We start from the raw sequence: 22,522 nt of genomic DNA on the forward strand, positions 1-22,522 counted from the left end.
TAACATTTGATATTTAAAATCTTTTCATTCTGGAACTCTAGTCAGTAAGTAGGCATGCCTTGCAACTTCAATTTATTAATAAAGTTTCATTATGATTTTTAAAAAGAATAGATCATAAAATGCTTAACTAGCTCTTGCCACTTGTGAAAGTCTTAAATTTGGTGTGTCATGACAGTTTACAGCTAACAGCATCTCCTCCACCCTGCCTCCCCCCGCCAAATCCTCGTATCAATTCTGTGGATATTGTAAAAGTTTATTTCTATGTTAACTAGCCCACAGACCCAGTTCTTTGAGAAATGAGCTGATTTCTTTCCAGCACATTGTCTGTGGACCCTGCTCACGATAACTTTCTTTCTGTCCCCTTCCAAAAACGTCAGCACCTTCCATCAGGATGCACATTTTCAGTTAAAATGGTCAATACAACCCTCAAAATGCAAGTTTATTGAATAAAGCTGAGAAGAGCAGTAAACAGACAAAAAAATGCATCACCTAAATTAAAAAATTCACGTATTTACAAAGTTCAGTAACTGTTAAGTTTTCACATGCAGAAGTTAATGCACAGGAAAATGTTGGTAGTAGAGTTTGGATGTCTTGAAATGCTGAAAGCAATGAACAGACACACAAACACATTTAAGGTTTAGCTATAGGTCAAATAACAAACCTATGCGATCCCCACAGAGTCACACTTTCTAGTTCCAATTCCTCCTTTTAGGCACAAGCAAATTGCCACATTCTCTGTAATGGTTCACAGTGACCATTAATGATGTTGAGCTACAGTAGCAAGTTTAAATTTCCCTTCATTTACAGAACCATCCATCCCATCAGGGAAGTATGCAACATGCTTCAAAGAATAGGAACAGAATTTTAAAAGCTGAGATTCTACTCATAAAAATGCGAATGGAGGAAAACAAGGAGTATCTGTGCAACACAGTGCAATATTTTGTACAGAATATTGTTAAGGCCATGGCAGTCTATAAATTAAAACTGGTATTCATTAAAAGAACTCACTGTTGACTGCACTTCTGAGTGCTCAACATGTCTGGAAATGCACTGTCTACTTGAGTGCTGCTTAACAAAAGAAACAAAATCACACACAGTGTGAGGCAACACATAAGCGGGTGTACCATAGAGTTTTATCTACTACAGTGGTTTATGTGAATAACAATTTACAAGTGAACCAGTAGTAATATGTCCCTTTGTGTATATGGACATCACTAAACTACGAAACATGTTCGTTTTAAGTTTGTATACATCTCCGTATCATAGAAGCAAACAATCCACAGCATCAGCTCCTCAGTTCCCCGGGTGATTATTAAACAACCTGTAGACGTTGCGCATGATTACATTAGATAGAGCAGGCAGGTCTAGAGTTGTCACAATAATCGAGATGTCTAATGGCACCAGACAAAAGAGTGCCAAACCTTACATCAATAAGAGAGAAAAATAAGAATTTTTATTTCTAAGTATCTATTGTGCTGAAAGTCTATGACTGGATATAAAAAGTCGAGAGTTAGAGTGTCATGCAGCAGCACTGATTTAATGACTGGAGAAAGAAAGAACAAACAGGTGTTTGAACAAAGTCTGACATTCTTAGCACATTTTATTATATTGGCTGGAATGCTCTAAATTCATGAAAGCTTTTGAGAATATCCTCGATTCCCAACCCTTTAAAAAAGTGTGTTGAACCCAGAAAAAAAAAAACAAAAAAAGAAGAAGAAAAAATAGAGAAGTAATGATCTGGACAGATACACAACAGCATGCCTCAGTTCCTCCCATATTCCCAACTGCTATCTGGTGATGAAGAGTTCTCAGAAAGCAGAATGTTTTTTAAACTCATATACGATCTCACCAGTGTAAAGAACCAATTAACAACACTGATCTGGTGCCTTCGCTCACTCTTTGCAGACCATTTTTTAAATTCCTAAGGTGTAATTATACATTTCACATGCATTTGTGAGACAGGTAAACATCATGTTTTTATCCCACATGAGTCAGGCTAAAGGTTTTCTAAATACTGTGTGTGGCACTAGAAACTTCATGCTGTATCAAGTCAGTATCAGTATTAAGCTAATGGACTCTATAACGAAATATCATAGACATTTACTGGAAACCAATATAAAAATCTGGCCCAGAAAGACCAGAACATATATATGCAATTGTCTTGATTTAAGATGGTCACATGTGTTTGGGGTTTTTTGTTTTTTGTTTTTTGTGTTTTTTTTTAAAAAAAAGCTCTACACACTGTTTAAGACAAGTATGTATAAGAAGCTTTTTTTGTGTGTGCTGACTTTATCATGACAACTCTAGCTGATTCTTTATGAAGGATTAGGGATACACATCTTCAGCAGTGCACATGAGAAATAAACTCTGAAAAAGGCAATTTCTTGGGTTTAGGAAGGACCGTATTCTGGGAAGTACTTCAGAGGAACGGACAATAATTCTAGGATTATAGCCAGGAAGGACTGGATGACTTCAGGAGATGCTTCAGCTTCTTCTAGACTTTGAATGTTGAATAAGCCACTGAAGTGTGATATCTAAAGATGGAGGGAAAAAAATTGAAGGCATTAAGATATCAAAGTTAAGAAACTACTAAACATGAGAGATAATATTTGAAATGCAGCTAATTCAAAATACATGCTGGCCCTGCCCTCTTCTGCTTTTCTGCATCTATACTACTATTCTCCATTACCAAAACGTCAAGAGGGCAGTCTAAGGAATTATGAGAGACTCATGAGGTCTCTGTGCTCAGGACAGCTTGTGCCATCTTTTTATTCACTCAAAAATTTACTAACTGCCTTAAGACAAGGTACTATTACATGAAGTGCCAGGAATGCAAAGATATGGGAGAAACCCTCTTTGCTCTCAGGGAGTTTTTTGTGTCAAAGCTGGAAAACAGAAAAGAAATCATTTGGGGTTGGGAGGAGGGTTGCCCAGCAGAATTCCAGGCAAAGGAAACAACAAAAGCAAAAGAATAAACAAAGACATGAACACTGTGGAGATCTGGATGGGTTATATTTGATAAGATGTGGATGAAGCACAGGGATGGGGGAAGGGGCTGCCACTCGTTGCTAAGGCTACAGCAGGGGTTCTCACTTCACCTTCTGGACATTTTGGACTGGGTAATTCTATGCTGGGATGGGAAGAGGGCCTTTCTTGTGCATGGTAGACCATTTTGCAGTATCCATGACCTCTACCACGAGATGCCATTATCACTCCCCCTCCACACTCATAGTTGTGACAGCCAATAATGTCTCCAGATATTGCCAAATGTCCCCTGGGAGCAAAAATGTCCTCAACAAAGAACCACAGACAAGAGGGAGCCAGATATCCTTGTATCTCACTCTAAGGTGCTGCTAAGTTTGGGTTTTATTCTCAAGTCAACTAGAAGTTATTGCAGAATTTTAAGCAGAGAACATATATTACTTTATTTTAGCATGCTCAACAATGGCAACAGAGAACAACTTGGAAAGCTGCTAATACAGACGCCAAATACCACAGCAGGAATAGGAAGTGGAGGAAGGCCTGAAGCAAACAAGTGCTATAGGGATAGAAGAAGGAAATGCAGAATTGACTAACATACAGAATAGAACAGACTGCCTATATGTAGTGGGTGAGAAAGAACATTCTGACTTCAATGAGTTGTGTATGTCATGGAGCTGCTGACAAACACAGTGGCTAAAGAAAGAACAGACTTGAGAATTAAAAGATTAAGAATTTAGCTGTAGGGGCGTCCAGGTGGCTCAGTCGGTTAAGCGTCTGACTCTTGATTTTGGCTCAGGTCGTGATCTCATGGTTCATGAGATTGAGCCCCACATCAGGCTCTGCACTGACAGTACAGAGCCTGCTTGGGATTCTCTCTCCCTCTCTCTCTGCCTGTCCCCTCACTTGTGCTCTCTCAAAATAAATGAACATTAAAAAAAAAAAAAAAAGAATTAAGCTATAAAGCACATCAGGTTTGAGGTGTAAGAAGATAACAGGCATGGAGATGTCCAGCAGGTAGTTTTAGCTCTATGGATCTCAGAAAGGGATGCGGACTGGTAAGCTACCATAATAGAGGTGGCAGGTGAAGCTATAGTAGCTGAAATTAGCTAAGAAAAGCACTTCGAGTGACAAGAGAAAGCAGCTAAGTCAAACACTGAGTCACTGTCATTGAGTTCTTTAAAATGTGTCACCCCTATGTGAGCATCTATCAAAAGGAGCATTCGATTCTCCAAGCCTGAGAGCTGAGTGCAAATTCAGTTTCCCAGCTAATGTGTGTTACAGAAACTGTACTCCACACACATATAAAGAATAGCCTAGAGCTGAGATCTGAACAAACATGATCTGCTCAGAGTTGTGAAAACAATGATTTAACCTGATTGCTGAACCAGACTGTATGCTTTCAAAGGGGGACAGCAGTATGCAGTAAGAGCAAAGCCATGTTCATTAGAACTGAACGGAAAGAAAGGTAAAACTGAAAGTGAAATGCCTAGTTTTAAATATTTAAGATATTCACTTAAAAAAATTAAAACTTGTGGACACTGGACAGAAGTCATATCCTAAAGACAGATGGATCCTTAAGACTAGATAAAAAGGCAGAAAAGAAATAAGATACTCAGAAAAAGAAGTCATCTTCCATAACAAAAAGGGCCACAAACATGAGTCATCTTTGCAAAGATCATGTTCCCAGAAGTAATCTGTTCTATGTGTGGTCTGAGGATACCTTACTCAAGTATTTCATATGCCACATTAGGAAGCTGGAAGGAGAATATACAATCCATGTGCACTGAGATACCTTTGGAACAATTTAGTAAATTCATGAATTTGGTTCTAAAATGTTGTAAAAGCTGAAATTAAGGAGGATGTTCTGACTTGATTATCCAAGAAGTCTAATCTAATTCGCTATTAGCTGCATTTCTTGCTCCAAATTCTGATTTACAAACTGCTTATTTGAATCTAGGTAGAGTGGATCCATGTCCTAGGGCTTGATAATACAAAGTGAAGCAGGAGTTCTACAATCACACACTGGTGTCTCTGGAGCTCTATGACAGACTAGGAAGATCAGCCTCAAATAGCAAAAGTTCTTTCTCATCAGCTCTCCAGCATTTCCTTCCTAAATGAGCTCCCAAGATTTTTTCAAGAAACTATCTGGCTAGTTTGTTAAGGTAATAAAATAAAGGGTTTTTTTTTCTCCTTTCAATAACTTCTTTTTCCTATTTTATGAAATACTGGAGAGTATTCAAAGTGGTAAAATGGATTTACAGAATAGCACAATGCCCTAAAAATTACGGTTAGTATAGAACAGTGTTTTTCAGCCTCGCCACTACTGCTGACATTTTAGGCTGGTCGATTCTTAGCCGTGGAGACTGTAGCATGTTTAGAATATCTCTGGTCTCTACCCACTATGTGTCACACTCCTCATTATGACAACCAAGTGTCTCTGGACGTTGTCAAACATCTCCTGGGGAAAAAAAATCCTTTGATGAGAACACTGTTGTATAAGTAAATATTCTCATGGCGTCACAACTTAAAATTTAACAAGAATTCCTCCTAACACGGGAGGGGATTTTTTTTAATAAACTATGTAACCCTAAGTGTTTGAAGAGTCTGCAAATTATCTGAATGCTCACAATATAACAAATCACTTATTCTACCCATTTAATAAAGGAGAGTTTGTGTCCATCACCAACTTATTAGGCTCACACTGCTTTTAGGTGCTCTTTAAAGGAAGCTCAGGGAGGCCTGGCTGGCTCAGTCAGTGGAGTATAGGACTCTTGATCCTGGGGTTGTTAAGTTCAAGCCCCATGTTGGGTGCAGAGATTATTTAAAAATAAAATCTTGGGGTGCCTGGGTGGTTTAGTCAGTAAAGCGTCCGACTTCAGCTGGGGCCATGATCTCATGGTTTGTGGGTTCAAGCCCTGCATCCGTGCTCTGTGCTGACAGCTCAAAGCCTGGAGCCTGTTTCGGATTCTTTGTTTCCCTCTCTCTCTGCCCCTCCCCTGCTTGCACTGTCTGTCTCTCTCTCTCAAAAATAAATAAACATTTAAAAATAGTATTAATAAAAATAAAATCTTTATGGGGCACCTAGATGGTTTAGTAGGTTAAGCATCTGATTCTTGATTTCAGCTCAGGTCATGAACGCATGGTTCTCGAGACTCAGCCTAGGGTCAGGCTCTGTGCTGACAGCGCAGACCTGCTTGGGATTCTCTCTCTCCTTCTCTCTCTGCCCCTCTCCCACTCATGTACACATGCTGTCTCTCGGTCTCAAATAAACTCAAAAAAAAAAAAAAAAAAAAAAAAAGAAAGAAAGAAAACCCTCAAAATAAAAAGTAAAATAAGATAAAATAAAATAAAAGAGAAAGAAAGCCCAGAATTAGCCAGAAAACTATCAACAATTTGAGCTCATCAGAGCATGTTTGAGAAGGTATGGGGAAAAACTTGATAGACTAGAAATGACTTGGGAAAAAAGTTAACTATGGTAAGAACCAGTACAAAATGAACAAGGCTAAAGGAAAAAAAATCTCAGAATACCTTTTAAACACACTTTTTTGGCACTATTTACAAGTGCCAATACAAGTTTTCAGTGTTTTTTTTTTTTTCTTTTTTAATTGGAGGTGTGACTATGGTAAAATGGTCAGAGAGAGATAATGTTTTTGGCTTTGAATATGGAGGAAGGAGCCATGAGCCAAGAAAGCAGGCAGGATCTAAAAGGTGAAAACAAGGCAAGAAAATGGAGTCTCTCCTAGAGTCTCCAGAAAGAGCACAACCTGTCATTTTAGTCCTTGATTTCTAGCTCAGTGAGAACCATGAGAGGATGCTAATTGACAGCAGCAATAGAAAACTAATACCCCCATGTGACATCCACCATATGTCAAATGTTGTAATGCATTGTCACATTCCCTCTCACAAGAGAGTTTTGAAATTGCTGCCATTATCACCATTTTATAGATGAGTGAAAACTGGAGATCAGGGAGGTTAAGAGCTTTGTCCAAGGCCTGTCAGAAAGTAACTTAGGACCAAGTGTTCTGGCCTGAGGCTGCGTGACTCCAAAGCACATGCTGTCCGTAGCCTACTATGCAGCAATGATGGATAGCCTCATTTTTCTGTACTGACCCACACAGTGATCTTTTTCATCAGTGACCACCAAAACTCAGAAAAGTGAAGGTGCCACAAAAATCCCTAGGCTCCTACCCAGCCGCTTCAAGATGCATACATTGAACTCTCCTTTCATACTTTGGTTGAGCCGGTCATGTCCAGACAAGAACCATGTGACTTAGCGTGAGTAGCTTTTTTTGTGAAGATTATACTTTACCACTGAGTATATTTTATTGCATTGTTAGAGGTCTTTTCACTCAAGCAAGCAACTAACAGGTTGGAATAGTAATTTATCTTGTCAAACTCTTCCAGTCCTCTTTCCTTTTTACCTTTGACTCTTTTTACCCATTCCAATATACTTTTATTACATAATCTCTCATAAATTAGTTAAGAAACTAAAGTCCAACCAGATAGACGTATTCTTTAAGGACACTGTACTAGATTGAAGAGAGTCCCCTAAAAATTCACACTTACCAGAACTTTAGAATTTATTTGGAAATAGTCTTTGCAGATGTAAGATGAGATCATACTAGATTAAGGTAGGCCCTAATCCAATGATATATGTCTTTATAAGAAAAGAAAATACACACAGAGACACACACAGAGGAGAAGGCTGTGTGAGGCCAGAGACAGAAGCTGGAGTTATGCCATCTCCAAGTCAAAGACTGCAGGCAATCACAAACTAAGAAAAGGCAAGGAAGGATACTCCCCAGCAGCCTTCAGGGCCCTGTGACACCTTGAGTTTGGATGCTCAAGTTGTGGTAATTTGCTATGGCAATTCTAGAAAATTTATACAGACACTTAATAGATAAAGGGTACTTTTGGCTTATATCTCCAATAGAGAACTGACATATTGCAGTAATATACTGGTTCAATAAATGAACAATTGTTTCAGTGCCTATAGACCAAATAATAGACCAATTTTTGTGAAGTCTTATTTCAAAAACATCATTGTTAAAAAGCACAGCTGGATACTAGCTCGACCAAAATTAATACAATAAATTGATATCACATAATGTTTAACTTCATGTCTATTTCACTTCTTTAAATAGCATGAGCACATTCAGGATGTGTATTTGCTGTCAAAATATATAATGTCTATTATTTTTCCTGAGGCAAAAACAACAGTACTCTAAAAGGGAAGTCAATTAAACAGAAATGGGGAAAATAAACAGTAGAAACCATTAAAACACCTTTCCAGTAATACCCATTTCTTCAACAGTCATTTCTTACCTATATTATCCTTTTCTTTGCAAGAAATTGAATAGCAGCAAATTTCTCTATCCTGAATAGCAGACAGGTTCCTATAAGAAGCAGAATTAAGAGAATAAGTCAGTGCCTAAAACAACCATCATACTTATCACCCTTTGTTCCATTTCCTGGTCTTTTTATACTGAAGAAATTATTTTACCACTACTGAAATTTTAGAAATTCACTTCTCTGGTGGGCCAAATTTACCATGTTCACCTAAAAACATAGCAATAAGCATTACTAAATAACGGCGCCTGGCTGGCTCAGTCAGAAGAGCATGCGACTCTTGATCCTGGGGTTGTGAGTTCGAGCCTCATGTTGGGTGTAGAGATTACTTTAAAATAAAATCCTTAAGGGGCGCCTGGGTAGCTCAGTCAGTTGAGCACCCCACTCTTGATCTCAGCTCAGGTCATGATTCCAGAGTCATGGGATCGAGCCCCATGTCGGGCTCTGTGCTGAGTGTGGAGCCTGCTTAGAATTCTCTCTCTCTATCCTCTCTGCCCCTTCCCCCGTCTCACATGCTCCCTAAAAATAAAAATTAAAAATTAAATAATAATATAATGATGCTAAACAAAGTAGTGGGCAAAAAAGTGTAAGTGAGAACCAAACTTTTTTAAAAACACCATCATTCTTTCTTAAGACATACATTTTTTCAATTAGCTGTTTTTCGTCCAAGGCATTCGGAAGATCTCTCTTGTTTCCGAGTACTAGTACCTTTAAAAAGGAAAGATATTAACAATAAACTTTTATGTAAGAAAAGGTCACAGAAGCATATGATAGTCATATCTGTGGACATGAAAACTGGAATGGTACCACATGCCATACTATTAAGGCATATTTGTGTTAAGTGGTAGCCTATCTCATTCACTCTGTCATTCAAATTAGTATCCATTTTAACTTCTCCCACACAGATGCCCTTAATCCAACATGTGGCTGCCAAATTCTATTTAAAATATTCTAAGTCTTGGGGCACCTGGCTGGCTCAGTTGGTTAAGCATCCAACTTCAGCTCAGGTTGTGATCTTGCAGTTCGGGGGTTTGAGCCCCACATCGGGCTCTTTGCTGCCAATGAGGTGTCCCTCTCTCTCTCTGCCCCTCTTCAACTGGTACTCTCACTCTCTCAAAAATAAGAAATAAACATTTAAAATATTTTAAGTCTAGGGGCACCCGGATGGTTCAGTTGGTTAAGCATCCAACTTCAGCTCAGGTCATGATCTCATGGTTCCTGAGTTCAAGCCCCACATCGGGCTCTCTGCTGTCAGCCTGTCAGCACAGAGCTCGCTTCAGATCCTCTGTCCCCCTCTCTCTGCTCCTCCCCCACTTGCACTCTCTGAAAAACAAATAATATTTTAAAAAATAAAAATAAAATAAAATATTCTAAGACTAGGGACACTTGGGCAGCTCGGTTGGTTGAGTGTCCTGCTCTTGATTTCAGCTCAAGTTATGATCCCAGGGTCATAGGATCAAGCCCCACAGTGGGCTCCATGTTGAGCATGGAACCTGCTTGAGATTTTCTCTCTCCCCCTACCCTCTCCCCCACTCACACTGTCTCTCTCTAAAATAAAAAATAAAGTATTCTAAGTCTAGGGGCTCCTGAGTGGCTCGGTCAGTTAAGTGTCCAACTCTCGATTTTGGCTCAGGTTATGACCTCACAATCATGAGATTGAGCCCCAAGGCAGCCTACAAGCTAGGTGTAAAGCCTATTTAAGATTCTCTCTCTCCCTCTCCCCAACTTGTGCTTTCATGCTTTCTCAAAAAAAAAAAAAAAAAAAAAATCTGAGTCTACGGTATGCATTCTGCTATTTCTAAATAAATGTCTACCAACACAACCAAGAGCGGGGGAACAATTTTTTAGCCATTTTTTTGTTAGCCATTAATCATATAAACACATAAATAGGCTTTTAAAATTCCTGATCCATCCTACAGAATACCACATATAAATATTCTAAGAGAATGGTTAAGTCTGGAGCTCAGGATAAATATAGCAGCTCTAAACTCTAGCAATAAATGCTGTCATCAGGTTGCTAGATGTACTTTGAAAAGAAAGGAAAGCAGAAACAGGCTTCCCAATTACCAATCTATCTTTCTCAGCTATGTCCTTTCTGCCTTAGAGAGAGCGAGAATATGAGTACCTGTAACATACCTGATGATATCCAAACTCTAAAGTCAGTGTTTTCTAAAAACCTGTATCTCAACAAAGTACATGCCAGGTCTACCTTGTCATACCTATTCCTTTCACTTAATACAGCATACTCTCAGCTGACTCCATACACTTTGACCAATCGTACTCCTAGGCCCCAGACTGTGACTCTGCACAAAGGACAGAAAGCCAGGGACACCAGGAGCTCACAGGAGAATGCACTACAGGGAGTCAGAGTGCCAAGAGCCAAACCTCAATACCTTTGGTCAGCCTGTCTCCCCTTTCCCAACTCCCATGCCTCTCTATACTCTTATTTAAGTCACACCAGGTTCTCAAGCTGGACCTGCCTGAGTTTCTAAAAATAACATCACGGTCATTTGTTATCAGTGGTCAGTTTGGAGGTTGCCTAGCATTTTAGACCTCTTACTACATTTAAGAAACCTCCTCCTACCGTATGAATCTGCCTCCCAACAGAGCTTCTTGCTTCTGTTGATCATTTTTCCCCAGCTTTCCTTTCTGCTAGATCTAGAATTGACCAAAACCTTTCAGGCAGAGCCAATTACACAAGAAAGCAGGAGGGAGAACCCATTCTGACAGGGAAAGAGAATCACTTAGATGACTTTCCAACCAGAAAAATTACGTCCAGTGTTTAGAACCTGCATGTGGTCACCAGATTTACTCTGTGGTGTGGGTCTGGGTATCTGGCAGCTGCTGAGCTTCCTTGTTCCAGCCCATTTCCTGAGCCTGCTTATGTGCTGCCTTCTCAGAGCTACCCAATGTCCTTTCAATGAATTCCTTTCTGCTTAAGTCAGCTTTCTTTTGCTTGCAACTAAGAAGACTCGTGATGACTTTAAGGCTGATGTTTCCTTACGGTATATAGAACCAGGTTTTCAAACAGGAGATACAGAATTGGCTTTGAAGTCAGATAGACATGGATTCAAAACCTGGCTGCACAACATACAAATGTTGCCATGTAACCTTGAATAAGTAACAACTTTTATGAAGCAGGGATAACCATGAACCTCATTATGTTCTGAGAATTCACAGAGATAATACACCTCAAGTACTTGACATTCATTGTCATGAGGCTAAATCCTGGTCCTTTTCCAGCATTCTTGGCTCAACAAAAGGCACCACCCTCCGCACAAATGCACGAACCAGAAAACTAGGAAATTATTCTTTACATTTCCTCTTTTAACCCATTATCAAGTCTGAGGACAGTGTTCCTAAATATCCCTAATACCTGTTTCCTTCTCACCATCTTGTCTACTACCACCCTAATTCATGGTACTATAATTTGCAGTACAACTTCAACAGCTTCCTAAAACTGTCCTCCATATAGTCCTTCTTGACCTTTGAATCTACTCTCAAACTGAAATAAAAGTGACTTAAATAATAAATCTGATCATTTCAAATGTTACATCAGCCTCCCACACAGTCCAGTCCAGCCCAGCCCAGCCTAGCCCAGCCTCCTCTAGTGTCCTAAATGCCTCATAGCTCACCACCCTCTCACTTTGCTATGCGTTCTAGAGAGACTGGCCTCCTCTCAGTGCCTTGCTTCCTCCTTCCAAAAGCGCTCTCTTTGTCTACAACTCCCTTCTCCTCCAATCATCCCAACCAACCCTCACATGCCTCCATATCCCTCACAATTCAGCTCAAGCATCACTTCCTCGGGGAATCCTTCTTTCTTCCCTCAAACTAGATCAAATCTCTCCTCTAACTTACAACTTTCATGGCCCCTTGTACCTTTCCTTTGCAGCACTTATCAGAGCTGTACTATTCAAATGATTTCATCGCATCCACCTTTCCTACTAAACCACAAGCCCCATGATGGCAGAGAGCATGATTCTATTCACTTCTGTTCATTACTGTATCCCCAGGACTGAGCACTGCTCCTACTGCATATAGTTTAAGAAATGAATAAATAGCACAGTGCCCAGTATATGACTCATATTCAATAAGTATAAGCCTTTTAAGACTTTAAGACAGAAGACATTTTACTGGTTTTGAACATAACATAATCAAAGAATTATACTTCTAATAATATATTATAATCATATAATATACCAAAAACTCCATACTTACTGGAATTCCTTGTAACTGTGGTTTATCTAGAAGATTATGTAGCTCATTTCGAGAGGCTTCTATCTTTTCACGATCTGCAGCATCTATCATGTAACTTAAAAAAAAAAAAAGCAGTTTCAATATGTCTTCTCCAAATTCTCTGATGATCACAATTAGGAATAAAGGTTTTTAATTTTAAGATTTACACTATTGAAACTGTTAATCAAAATAAAGGCCTACATAAAGAGAAGCTCAGTACCCAAAAATACTTTTAAATAGACTATTCTTAGGTGCTAAAACATGGCAGTAAAACATTTATATCCCTTAGCTCTTAACTGCATAAACAAAAGACATAAATAAAACTCTCATTTACGATTCATTTTTTCAAGTTTCATATTAATGGAATTACACTAAGAAAATATCTGAGGAAGTTATTGTGTGAAATAAAAATTGAGCCTTTGAAGTAGTAAAAACAACTTTTCTTCCTGGAAACCTAAATTGACGTTTGTAAAAAGTGCTTACACAATGGCATTGACTCCTCTGCAGTACCGTTCCCACATGCTCCGGAATCGGGGTTGTCCTCCTATGTCCCAAATCTTTAAACCAAGAAAGACAATTCTTAAGAAAGATATTTCAAGTAATACACGGAAGGAAAAAATTACAAGAGGCGGAGAAAGATTAGGCAGGTGTGCTTACTTCCACAACGTTAGAGCCAAACTACTCCTGAAAAACCTGAGCTAATAAAACAAGCTCTTAATCTAGAAGTTCTTGGGGCCATTCTAAAGTTTATGTTCAAGGGTGCCTGGGTGGCTGCGTCAGTTAAGTGTCCGACCGTTGATTCCAGCTCAGGTCATGATGTTACAGTTCGTGGGATTGAGCCCCACATCAGACTCCATGCTGACAGCACAAAGCCTGCTCAGGATTCTCCCTCTCTCTCTCGGCCCCTCCCCCTGCTCAAGCACCCTCACGCTCTCTCTCTCTCTCTCTCTCTCAAAATAAATAAACATTTTGTAAAAAAAATTATGTTTATAGTTTTATAAACTTTCCAATTTTATAGTTTTAATTTTAGGGCTTAGTAACAAAGAAAGAGAAAACTACGTTACCACATATATACCACAAATATAATACTAAATTACCAATATTATAAATAATAAATTATCTTTCAATATAAAATACTACCCATGAAATAATGTAACACTACATCCCAAACATGGGATTTTTATTTTTATTTACATCCCAAACTAGGGATCTCAAACATGGGGTTTTTATTTCTAGAAACATTTAGACCCTAAACATTATTCTCCCAAACCATGTTTAATTTTTTTTTTATGGCACTTAACCATTTCAACTTACACATTTTGATCCATTAGAAAAAGAAAAAAACAAAACAAAACAGTTGATTTACATTCTTTTGAAACTTACCCATTCATGAGTTAAGAAATACAAATAAGCATGTAAAAAACAAAGAAACAAAGATTTCTAGCTATGTATGCCAACAATTTAAGTCAAGTATGGCAAGATAACATACCTTTATTGTGACGTTACCTTTAGTTACCTTCCTCATGTTGAAGCCCACTGTGGGTATCATATCTTCACTGAATTGACCTGACTGAATGAAAGAAAACATCTCAAGTTAGATTAATCAATATTTATTAAGATTCATAACATGGTATAAGCTTCAGGCATCAACAATGCTTCTGTAACCATTTTAGTATTTAACTAATTTTTTAGTGGTGGTAATAATGTCTTAAGAAAACACGCTTTAGGGGCACCTGGGTGGCTCAGTCAGTTAAGCCTCCGACTTCGGCTCAGGTCACGATCTCGCAGTCTGTGAGTTTGAGCCCTGCATCGGGCTCTGTGCTGACAGCTCACAGCCTGGAACCTGCTCCAAATTCTATGTCTTCTTCTCGGTCTGCCCCTCCCCTGCTCACGTTCTCTCTCTCTCTCTCTCTCTCTCTCTCTCTCTCTCTCTCTCTCTCTGTCTGTCTCTGTCTCTCTCTGTCTCTCTCTCAAAAATAAACATACATTACAAAATTAAAAAAAAATACTTAAAAAAAAAAAAAAGAAAACAAGCTTTATACCCCTAATTCTTGAAGAGATACATTTTGTTCATACAAACACATTTCCCCCATTTAAAAAAAGATATTTTGGGAGCACCTTGGTGGCTAAGTCAGTTAAGCATCCAACTCTTGATTTTGGCTCAAGTTGTGAGTTCACAGTTCATGGGATCAAGCCCCAAGTTGAGCTCTGCACTGACAGAACGGAGCCTGCTTAAGATTCTCTCTCTCTCTCTCTCAAAAATAAATAAATATTTAAAAAATAATAAAAATATTTTACATATTTCCTTAAATTTAAAAAAGAATTATTATACAACTATGAAGAAACATTTATTAACTTCCCCACCTGTACATAAATGTTAACACACAAAGTAGGAAATCAGAAGTAAAACTTCAAAGTTTTCCATTTTTAGCATTTAAATTATTTTGACAATAACTATTACAATTCATGGCTGAATAGCTTTTCCAGGTTTGTCTTGTAACAAGGCTTATAAAATATTTTGCCATTTCTTTTAAAGAGATGATTTTATTTATTTATTTACTTACTTACTTACTTATTTCATTTAGTTAGTTATTTTTTGAGAGAGACAGAGAGAGAGAGAGGACATGAGCAGGGAAGTGGGGCAGAGGGAGAAAGAGAATCTTAAGCAGGCTCCACACTCAGCACAGACCCCAATGTGGGGCTCAATCCCATAATCCTGGAATCATGACCTGAGCTGAAATCAAGAGTTGGATGCTCAACCAACTGAGGCACCCAGGCATCCCAAATTATTTTGTCACTTTATAGGTTTTCCTTTTATGTAATCAATTCTGTTCTCTTTTTGGTTTATGACCTTCTTGTCATAAAACTGAAATATCTTCTAATAGTATTTGAATGATTTTTCTTTTTTTTTAATTTTATAGCTCTTTTTTTTCTACATATACATACAAAGAAGTACACAAATCTTAAGTATGAAGACCAATAAATAATCACAATGAACAACTGGATTAAAGACAATTATCCACATCAAAAAAACATAACATTTCCAGAACCTCAAAGTCCTTATCCTGTCCCTTCTGAATCACTATTTCCTACTCTTCACCCAAAAGTTAATCCTGTTCTGACTCCTAACACTACAGAGTAGTTTTTACTGTTCCAGGACTTCATATTTAATAAACTCTTACGACATAATATTTTGTATTTCTTTCAACATTATGCTGCCTGCAGTTTGTTCATTCTCATTGCTGTAGAGTATTCCACTACAGTAATAGACAATAATTTATCCATACATTCTGCTACTGAATGACTTTTTTACATTTAAAATGTTCACCCATCTGGAATTTGATTATACAGTGCAAAAAAAGCTCCTTTTTTCAATCATCTCACTCCTCATTTAAAAATGCATGCATTCCTGGGGTGCCTCAGTGGCTCAGTAGGTTAAGGGTCCAACTCTTGAGGCGCCTGGGTGACTCAGTCAGTTAAGCATCTGACTTCGGCCCAGGTCATGACCTCGCAGTTCATGAGTTCAAGCCCTGCATCAGGCTCTGTGCTGACAGCTTAGAGGCTGGAACCTGCTTCAGATTCTGTGTCTCCCTCTCTCTCTTCTCCTCCCTCACTCATGCTCTGTCTCTGTCTCAAAAATAAATATTAAAACTTTTTCTGTTTGTTTGTTTTTTTTTAAAGAGTCCAACTCTTGATCTCAGTTCAGGTCTTGATCTCAGGGTTGTGAATTCAAGCCCTGCACTGGGCTCCACGCTGGGCACAAAGCCTACCTTAAAAAAAAAAAAAAAAATCCACCCATTCTTAACTAATTTGAAGTGATTTGCCAAATGCCATACAGAGACAGTTCTATTTCTGAGTCCTCAATTCTTTTCCATTAGTCTGTTTATCCTAAATTAGGATTAGATGAATTACTGTAGCTTGTGCAATGTATTACACTACATAGAAGATCAAGAATTTGGAATGGTTCACTGCTCACATTCCAAATAAACTTTAGAAATTCATATTTCAGTTAAAATACTGAATGGAATTATATTAACTGTATCTAATCTGAGAAGGATTGCTCTATATCAATTCACAATATTTAACTATCAAATCTCTCCATCTCCAGGCACATGGTTTGTCCACTCAAACATTCAAATCTTTTAAATCCTCAAGAAAGTATCATAATTCTCCTACCAGCTCTTTCACGCTTCTTGTCGTATTCTTTACCTTGACTGCAATTACTAAGTACATCAAATGAGTCACAGTTAATACTAATTTTATCTATTTATATATTTTATTTACCCAATATTAATCTCTCAGTTGACCTGACTCTTACTTTTTAGGTAAACAGCCCAGGATTATGAAATCTCTCAAGATAGGAATGGTTAAACAAATAGGACTATTTTCAAGGTCCTAACACTGGCCAATTGTTTGTTGTGACCTTATGCTAGCCACACATGATTCTAAAACAGTCTACAAGCCCCGAACACAATGAATTCCAATTTTATAAATTAATATCCTCTACATAAGTCCAAAGTTATACCTCACTCCCCCATCCCGTTCAGTGGAATTTAGGCTGATTTCAGAAAAAAAAGATGCTGAGGCACTTGGGTGGCTCAGTTGGTTAAGCATCTTCTGCTCAGGGCATGATCCCACGGTTTATGAGTTCGAGCCCCACATCAACTCTGTGCTGACAGCTCAGAGCCTGAAGCCTGCTTCAGATTCTGTGTCTCCCTCTCTCTTTGCTCCTCCCTTGCTCGCATGCTGTCTCTGTCTCTGTCTCTCTCTCTCTCTCAAAAATAAACTTAAAAATTTTTTAACTAAATGATAATTTAAAAAATGAAAGAAAAAATGTTAACCACAATCACTACTTTCATTTATATTAGACATAATTCTCAGAAGTTTCACATATGACTAATATGATAAAGTCATGACATCAAAACTACATACATCAAAACTAGTCTTGATGCAACAACAAAAATATAAACTGATTTAAAAAGGAACAAAGGCAACACCAAAGGCACTATCCATGATAGCAACAATAAGCTGGACTTCATTAAAATTAAAATCTGTCCTGTGAACAAGAGTTAGAATTAGAGTTAGTAAACAGGCAGAGAGCAGGAGAAAATATTTGTAACAGATACATCCAATAAAGGACTGTTATCTAAAATATACAAAGAACTTTTTTAAAACCTCAACAATATGAAAAGAAACAATCCAAGTAAAAATGAGCCACATGGGGCACGTGGGTGTATCAACATCCCACTCTTGATTTCAGCCATGATCTCATGGTTTGTGAGTTCAAGCCCCACGTCAGTCTCTGTGCTGATACTGCGGAACCTGCTTGGGATTCTCTCTCCTTTCTTCTCTCTGCCCCCCACCCCAATACATAAATAAACATTAAAAAAATATTTAAAAAATGAGCCACTGACCCTAACAGATACATCACCAAAGAAGATACAAAGATGACATATAAGCATACAAAAAGATGCTGCAATCATACGTCATCAGCGAAATGCAAACTAAAACAATGAGATACCACTATACGCTTATCAATGAGTGGCCAAATCTGTACACTGACAACACCAAATGCTGCTAAGGATGTGGAGCAACAGGAACTCTCATTCATTACTGGTAGGAATGCAAAATGGTACAGCCACGGTGGAAGCAAGAAGGAATGCAAAATGGTACAGCCACGGTGGGTAGTTTCTTACAAAACCAAATATACTCTCAATATACTCTCCAATCCAGCAATCATTCTCCTTCGTATTTATCCAAAGAAGTTTAAAACTGAAGTCCACACAAAAATCTGCACATTAATGCGTACAGCATCTTTACGCATAACTGCTAAAAACTGGAGGCAACCAAGATGTCCTCCAGTTAAGTATATAAATAGACTGTGGCATATCCAAGAAATGGAGTATTATTCAAAACTAAAAATAAACGAGCTAACAAGCCACAAAAAGACATGGAGGAATATTAAAAACATATCTAAATGAAAGACTCTATCTGGGAGGACTGCATACTCTATATGATTCCAACAAAATGACTAAAAATATGACTCCAAAAATATTCTGAAAAAGGCACAACTATGGAAACAGTAAGATCAGTGGTTAACAGGGGTTGGGGGGTGGGGAAGAAATGAATAGGCAGAGCACAGAGGATTTTCAGGCAGTAAAAATACTCTGCATGATACCATAATGATGGATACATGTCATTACACATTTGTCCAAACCTACAGAATGTACAACGCAAAGAGTGAAAAATAATGTAAAGCTACGGACCTTGGGAGATCATGATGTGCCAGTGTAAATGCATCAATTGTAACAAATGTACCACTCTGGTGTGGGATGTTGATAACAGGTAAAGCTGTAAGTGTAGGGGCAAGAGGTATAGAGGAAATCTCTATACCGTCCCCTCCTCAATTATGTTGTAAACCTAAAACTGCTCTTAAAAAATCTTAACCAAAAATTTGTTTTAATGGGCAAAGAACTTGAAAAGACATTTCTCCAAAGGAAATACACAAATAGCTAATAAGGACAGAAAAGATGCTCAACATCACTAATTATTAGGGAAATACAAATCAAAACCATGAAGATACCACCCCAAACCCATTAAGATGGCTATTATCAAAAAACAAAACAACAAACTGCAGTGAGCATATGGAGCCATATCCTGGTGCGCTGTTGCAGGAACATAACATGGTACAGCTACTATGAAAACCAGTATAATAATTCCTGAAAATTTTTGAAATAGAATTACCACATGATCCAGGAATTCCACCTCTGGTTATATACCAAAAAGCACTGAAAGTAGAGACTCAAAATTGTATCTGTATACCCACGTTCACAGCAGTATTATCCATAAGAGCCAAAAGATGGAAGAAACCCAACTGCCACTGGCAAATGAATGAATAAACAAAATGTGGTCTATTCCTACAATGTAATGTTACTCTGCCTTAAAAACCTTATTCCTGTTAAAACACAGATGACATTGAAGATATTATACTGTGAAATAAGCTAGATACAAAAAGACAAATATTAATGACTCTACTTAGGAACCTAGAATAGTTAAATTTGCAAAGACACAAAGTAGAATGGTGTTTGCCAAAGGCTAGGGAGAAGGAGGAAATAGAGAGTTATTGCTTAGTGAGTATGGAATTTCAGTTTGGAAAGATAAAAAAAAAGTTCTATAGATGGATGCTGGTGACGGTTACACAACAAGGTGAATGTACTTAATACCTACTGAGCTAACTGTACACTTAAGAAGGGTTACGATGGTAAATTTTCTGTTTTGAGTATTTTACCACAACTTTAAAACTCATTGCTGTTAAGAGGCAATTACCAGTATCATTTTATAGAACAGGAAATAAATCCCAAGGTCACATAGCAATAGTGGGTGATTCTGTTTTTCTTAAAGATTTCCACTGTAATTGTATGTATTGTAATAACCTTTAATTAATGTCTGAAGTGAGATCTATGTGAGATAATGCCTCATTTGTTTGGTATCATTAGGAAAAAGATGTGCTATATAATGAAGCAGCCAGAAATGGTAGCTAAACTTTTTAAATACCAAAACTTTTAAACTAGCTTGCATAGAAAGCTTTCTAAAATGCACACATAGTTGGCTAACTTCTCACATACAATATATGGAACATGATTTAATGTGTTCTTGGTATTTGAAGGTCACTTTCCAAATGTAAAACAAGACAACTAAGTTAGATAACCTGTAAGGGCCCTTCTGGCAATAAAATTTAATGATTATGAACATCAATTATAGCACCCACTTCAAGATAAAATGATGGAGGGGGTGGTCTGCAGTATACTGGGGTGGTGCCCCTAAACTTTCTTGGACGTTTCTTCAGCTCTTTCCTCACCAATACTTCTCAATGGTGGCAGAAGCTAACAATAACTTTTTTCAAATTCAGTTGCTAACCTGCAACGGCTGCAAATTAGGTCATCAAGTCTTTTGAATTTTTTTAATTTTTTTTTAAATGTTTATTTTTGAGAGCTAGAGACAGAGCTCGAGTTGGGAAGGAGCAGAGAGAGAGAAACAGCACCTGAAGTAAGCAAGCTCTAAGCTCTGAGCTGTCAGCACAGAGTCCGATGCAGGGCTCAAACCCACGAACCATGACATCATGACCTGAGCTGAAATTGGACACTTAACCGACTGAGCCACCCAGGTGCCCCAAGTCTTTTGAATTTTTTCTTTTATTTTTTAAATTTACATCCAAGTTAGTTAGCATATAGTGCAACAATGATTTCAGCAGTGGATTCCTTAATGCCCCTTACCCATTTAGCCCATCCCCCCTCCCACAACCCCTCCAGTAACCCTCTGTTTGTTCTCCATATTTAGGAGTCTCTTATATGTTGTCCCCGTTTTTATATTATTTTTGCTTCCCTTCCCTTAAGTTCATCTGTTTTGTATCTTAAAGTCCTCAAATGAGTGAAGTCATATGATATTTGTCTTTCTCTGACTAATTTCCCTTAGCATGATACCCTCTAGTTCCATCTATGTAGTTGCAAATGGCAAGATTCCGTTGTTTTTGATTGCTGAGTTAATACTCCATTGTATGTACATGTGTATACACACACACACACACACACACACACACACACACCACATCTTCTTTATCCATTCATCCATCAATGGACATTTGGGCTCTTTCCATACTTGGGCTATCGCCGAGAGCGCTGCTATCAACACTGGGGTGCATGTGTCCCTTCCAAACAGCATACCTGTATCCCTTGGATAAATACCTAGTCATGCAATTGCTGGGTCACAGGGTAGTTCTATTTTTAACGTTTTGAGGAACCTCCATACTGTTTTTCCAGAGTGGCTGGACCAGTGTGCATTCCCACCAGCAGTGCAAAAGAAATTCTCTGCATCCTCGCCAACATCTGTTGTTGCCTGACTTGTTAATGTTAGCCATTCTGATAGGTGTGAGGTGGTACCTCATTGAGGTTTTGATTTGTATTTCCCTGATGATGAGTGATGTTGAGCACTTTTTCATGTGTCTGTTAGCCATCTGGATGTCTTCTTGAGAGAAGTGTCCCCCATTTCTTCACTGGATTGTTTTTTGGGTGTTGAGTTGAATAAGCTCTTTATAGATTTTGGATACTAACCCTTTATCTGATATGGCACTTGTAAATATCTCCTCCTATTCCAGCGGTTGCCTTTTAGTTTTGCTGTTTCCTTTGCTGTGCAGAAGCTTTTTTATTTTGATTGAGGTCCCAATAGTTCATCTTTGCTTTTGTTTCCCTTGCCTCTGGAGACCTGAGGAAGAAGCTGCTGCAGCTGAGCTCAATGAGGATTTTGCCTGCTTTCTCCTCAAAGATTTTGATGGCTTCCTGTCTTACATTGAGGTCTTTCATCCAATGTGAGTTTATTTTTGTGTATGGTGTAAGAAAGTGGTCCAGGTTCATTTTTCTGCATGTCGCTGTCCAGTTTTCCCAGCACCACTTGCTGAAGAGACTGTCTTTATTCCATTGAATATTCTTTTCTGCTTTGTCAAAGATTAGCTGGCCATACGTTTGTAGGTCCATTTCTGGGTTCTCTATTCTGTTCAATTCATCTCAGTGTCTGTTTTTGTGCCAGTACCATACTGTCTTGATGATTACAGCTTTGTAATACAGCTTGAAGTCCAAAGTCTTTTAAGTTTTTAATCCCAAATGTCTTGAACACAGAAATATGTTTAATAAATGTTTAAATAAGTAATAAATAATAACTGTGATGCATGGATTTTGTGGTATAACTACTTTATAGATTTGGAAGCATTTTCTACTTCTTTCCAAGTGTCAAATCTTACTCCTCACTTTTCAAAGCTTGTGCTTAATGAATAAACTACTCAGCAACTGTTTTCTAGATAACTGGGAATACTTATTTCTATGCCACTAAAATGAGACTGGCAATTTAGGAAGCAAATCAATGTTTAAAAAATATACTACTTAACAGTGTATCATTCTATTTACTT

At 38.1% G+C, this 22,522-nt stretch overlaps 1 protein-coding gene across 1 annotated transcript in view; it reads right to left on the reverse strand.

The window, feature by feature from the left end:
* Positions 1-421: 421 nt before the first annotated feature.
* Positions 422-22,522, reverse strand: part of ARL8B (ADP ribosylation factor like GTPase 8B) — a 48,716-nt gene continuing 26,615 nt past the window's right edge. The window contains exons 2-7 of the mRNA XM_058726150.1: positions 14,057-14,137; positions 13,051-13,124; positions 12,550-12,643; positions 8,972-9,039; positions 8,308-8,378; positions 422-2,534 (exon numbers count right to left, since the gene is read on the reverse strand). Coding sequence (XP_058582133.1) covers positions 2,485-2,534; positions 8,308-8,378; positions 8,972-9,039; positions 12,550-12,643; positions 13,051-13,124; positions 14,057-14,137 — 438 coding nt within the window. The 3' untranslated portion in view covers positions 422-2,484. The remainder of the gene's footprint in view (positions 2,535-8,307; positions 8,379-8,971; positions 9,040-12,549; positions 12,644-13,050; positions 13,125-14,056; positions 14,138-22,522) is intronic.

This window comes from Neofelis nebulosa, chromosome 4 (genome assembly GCF_028018385.1).
Source record: "Neofelis nebulosa isolate mNeoNeb1 chromosome 4, mNeoNeb1.pri, whole genome shotgun sequence".
Taxonomy (NCBI): Eukaryota; Metazoa; Chordata; class Mammalia; order Carnivora; family Felidae; genus Neofelis; species Neofelis nebulosa.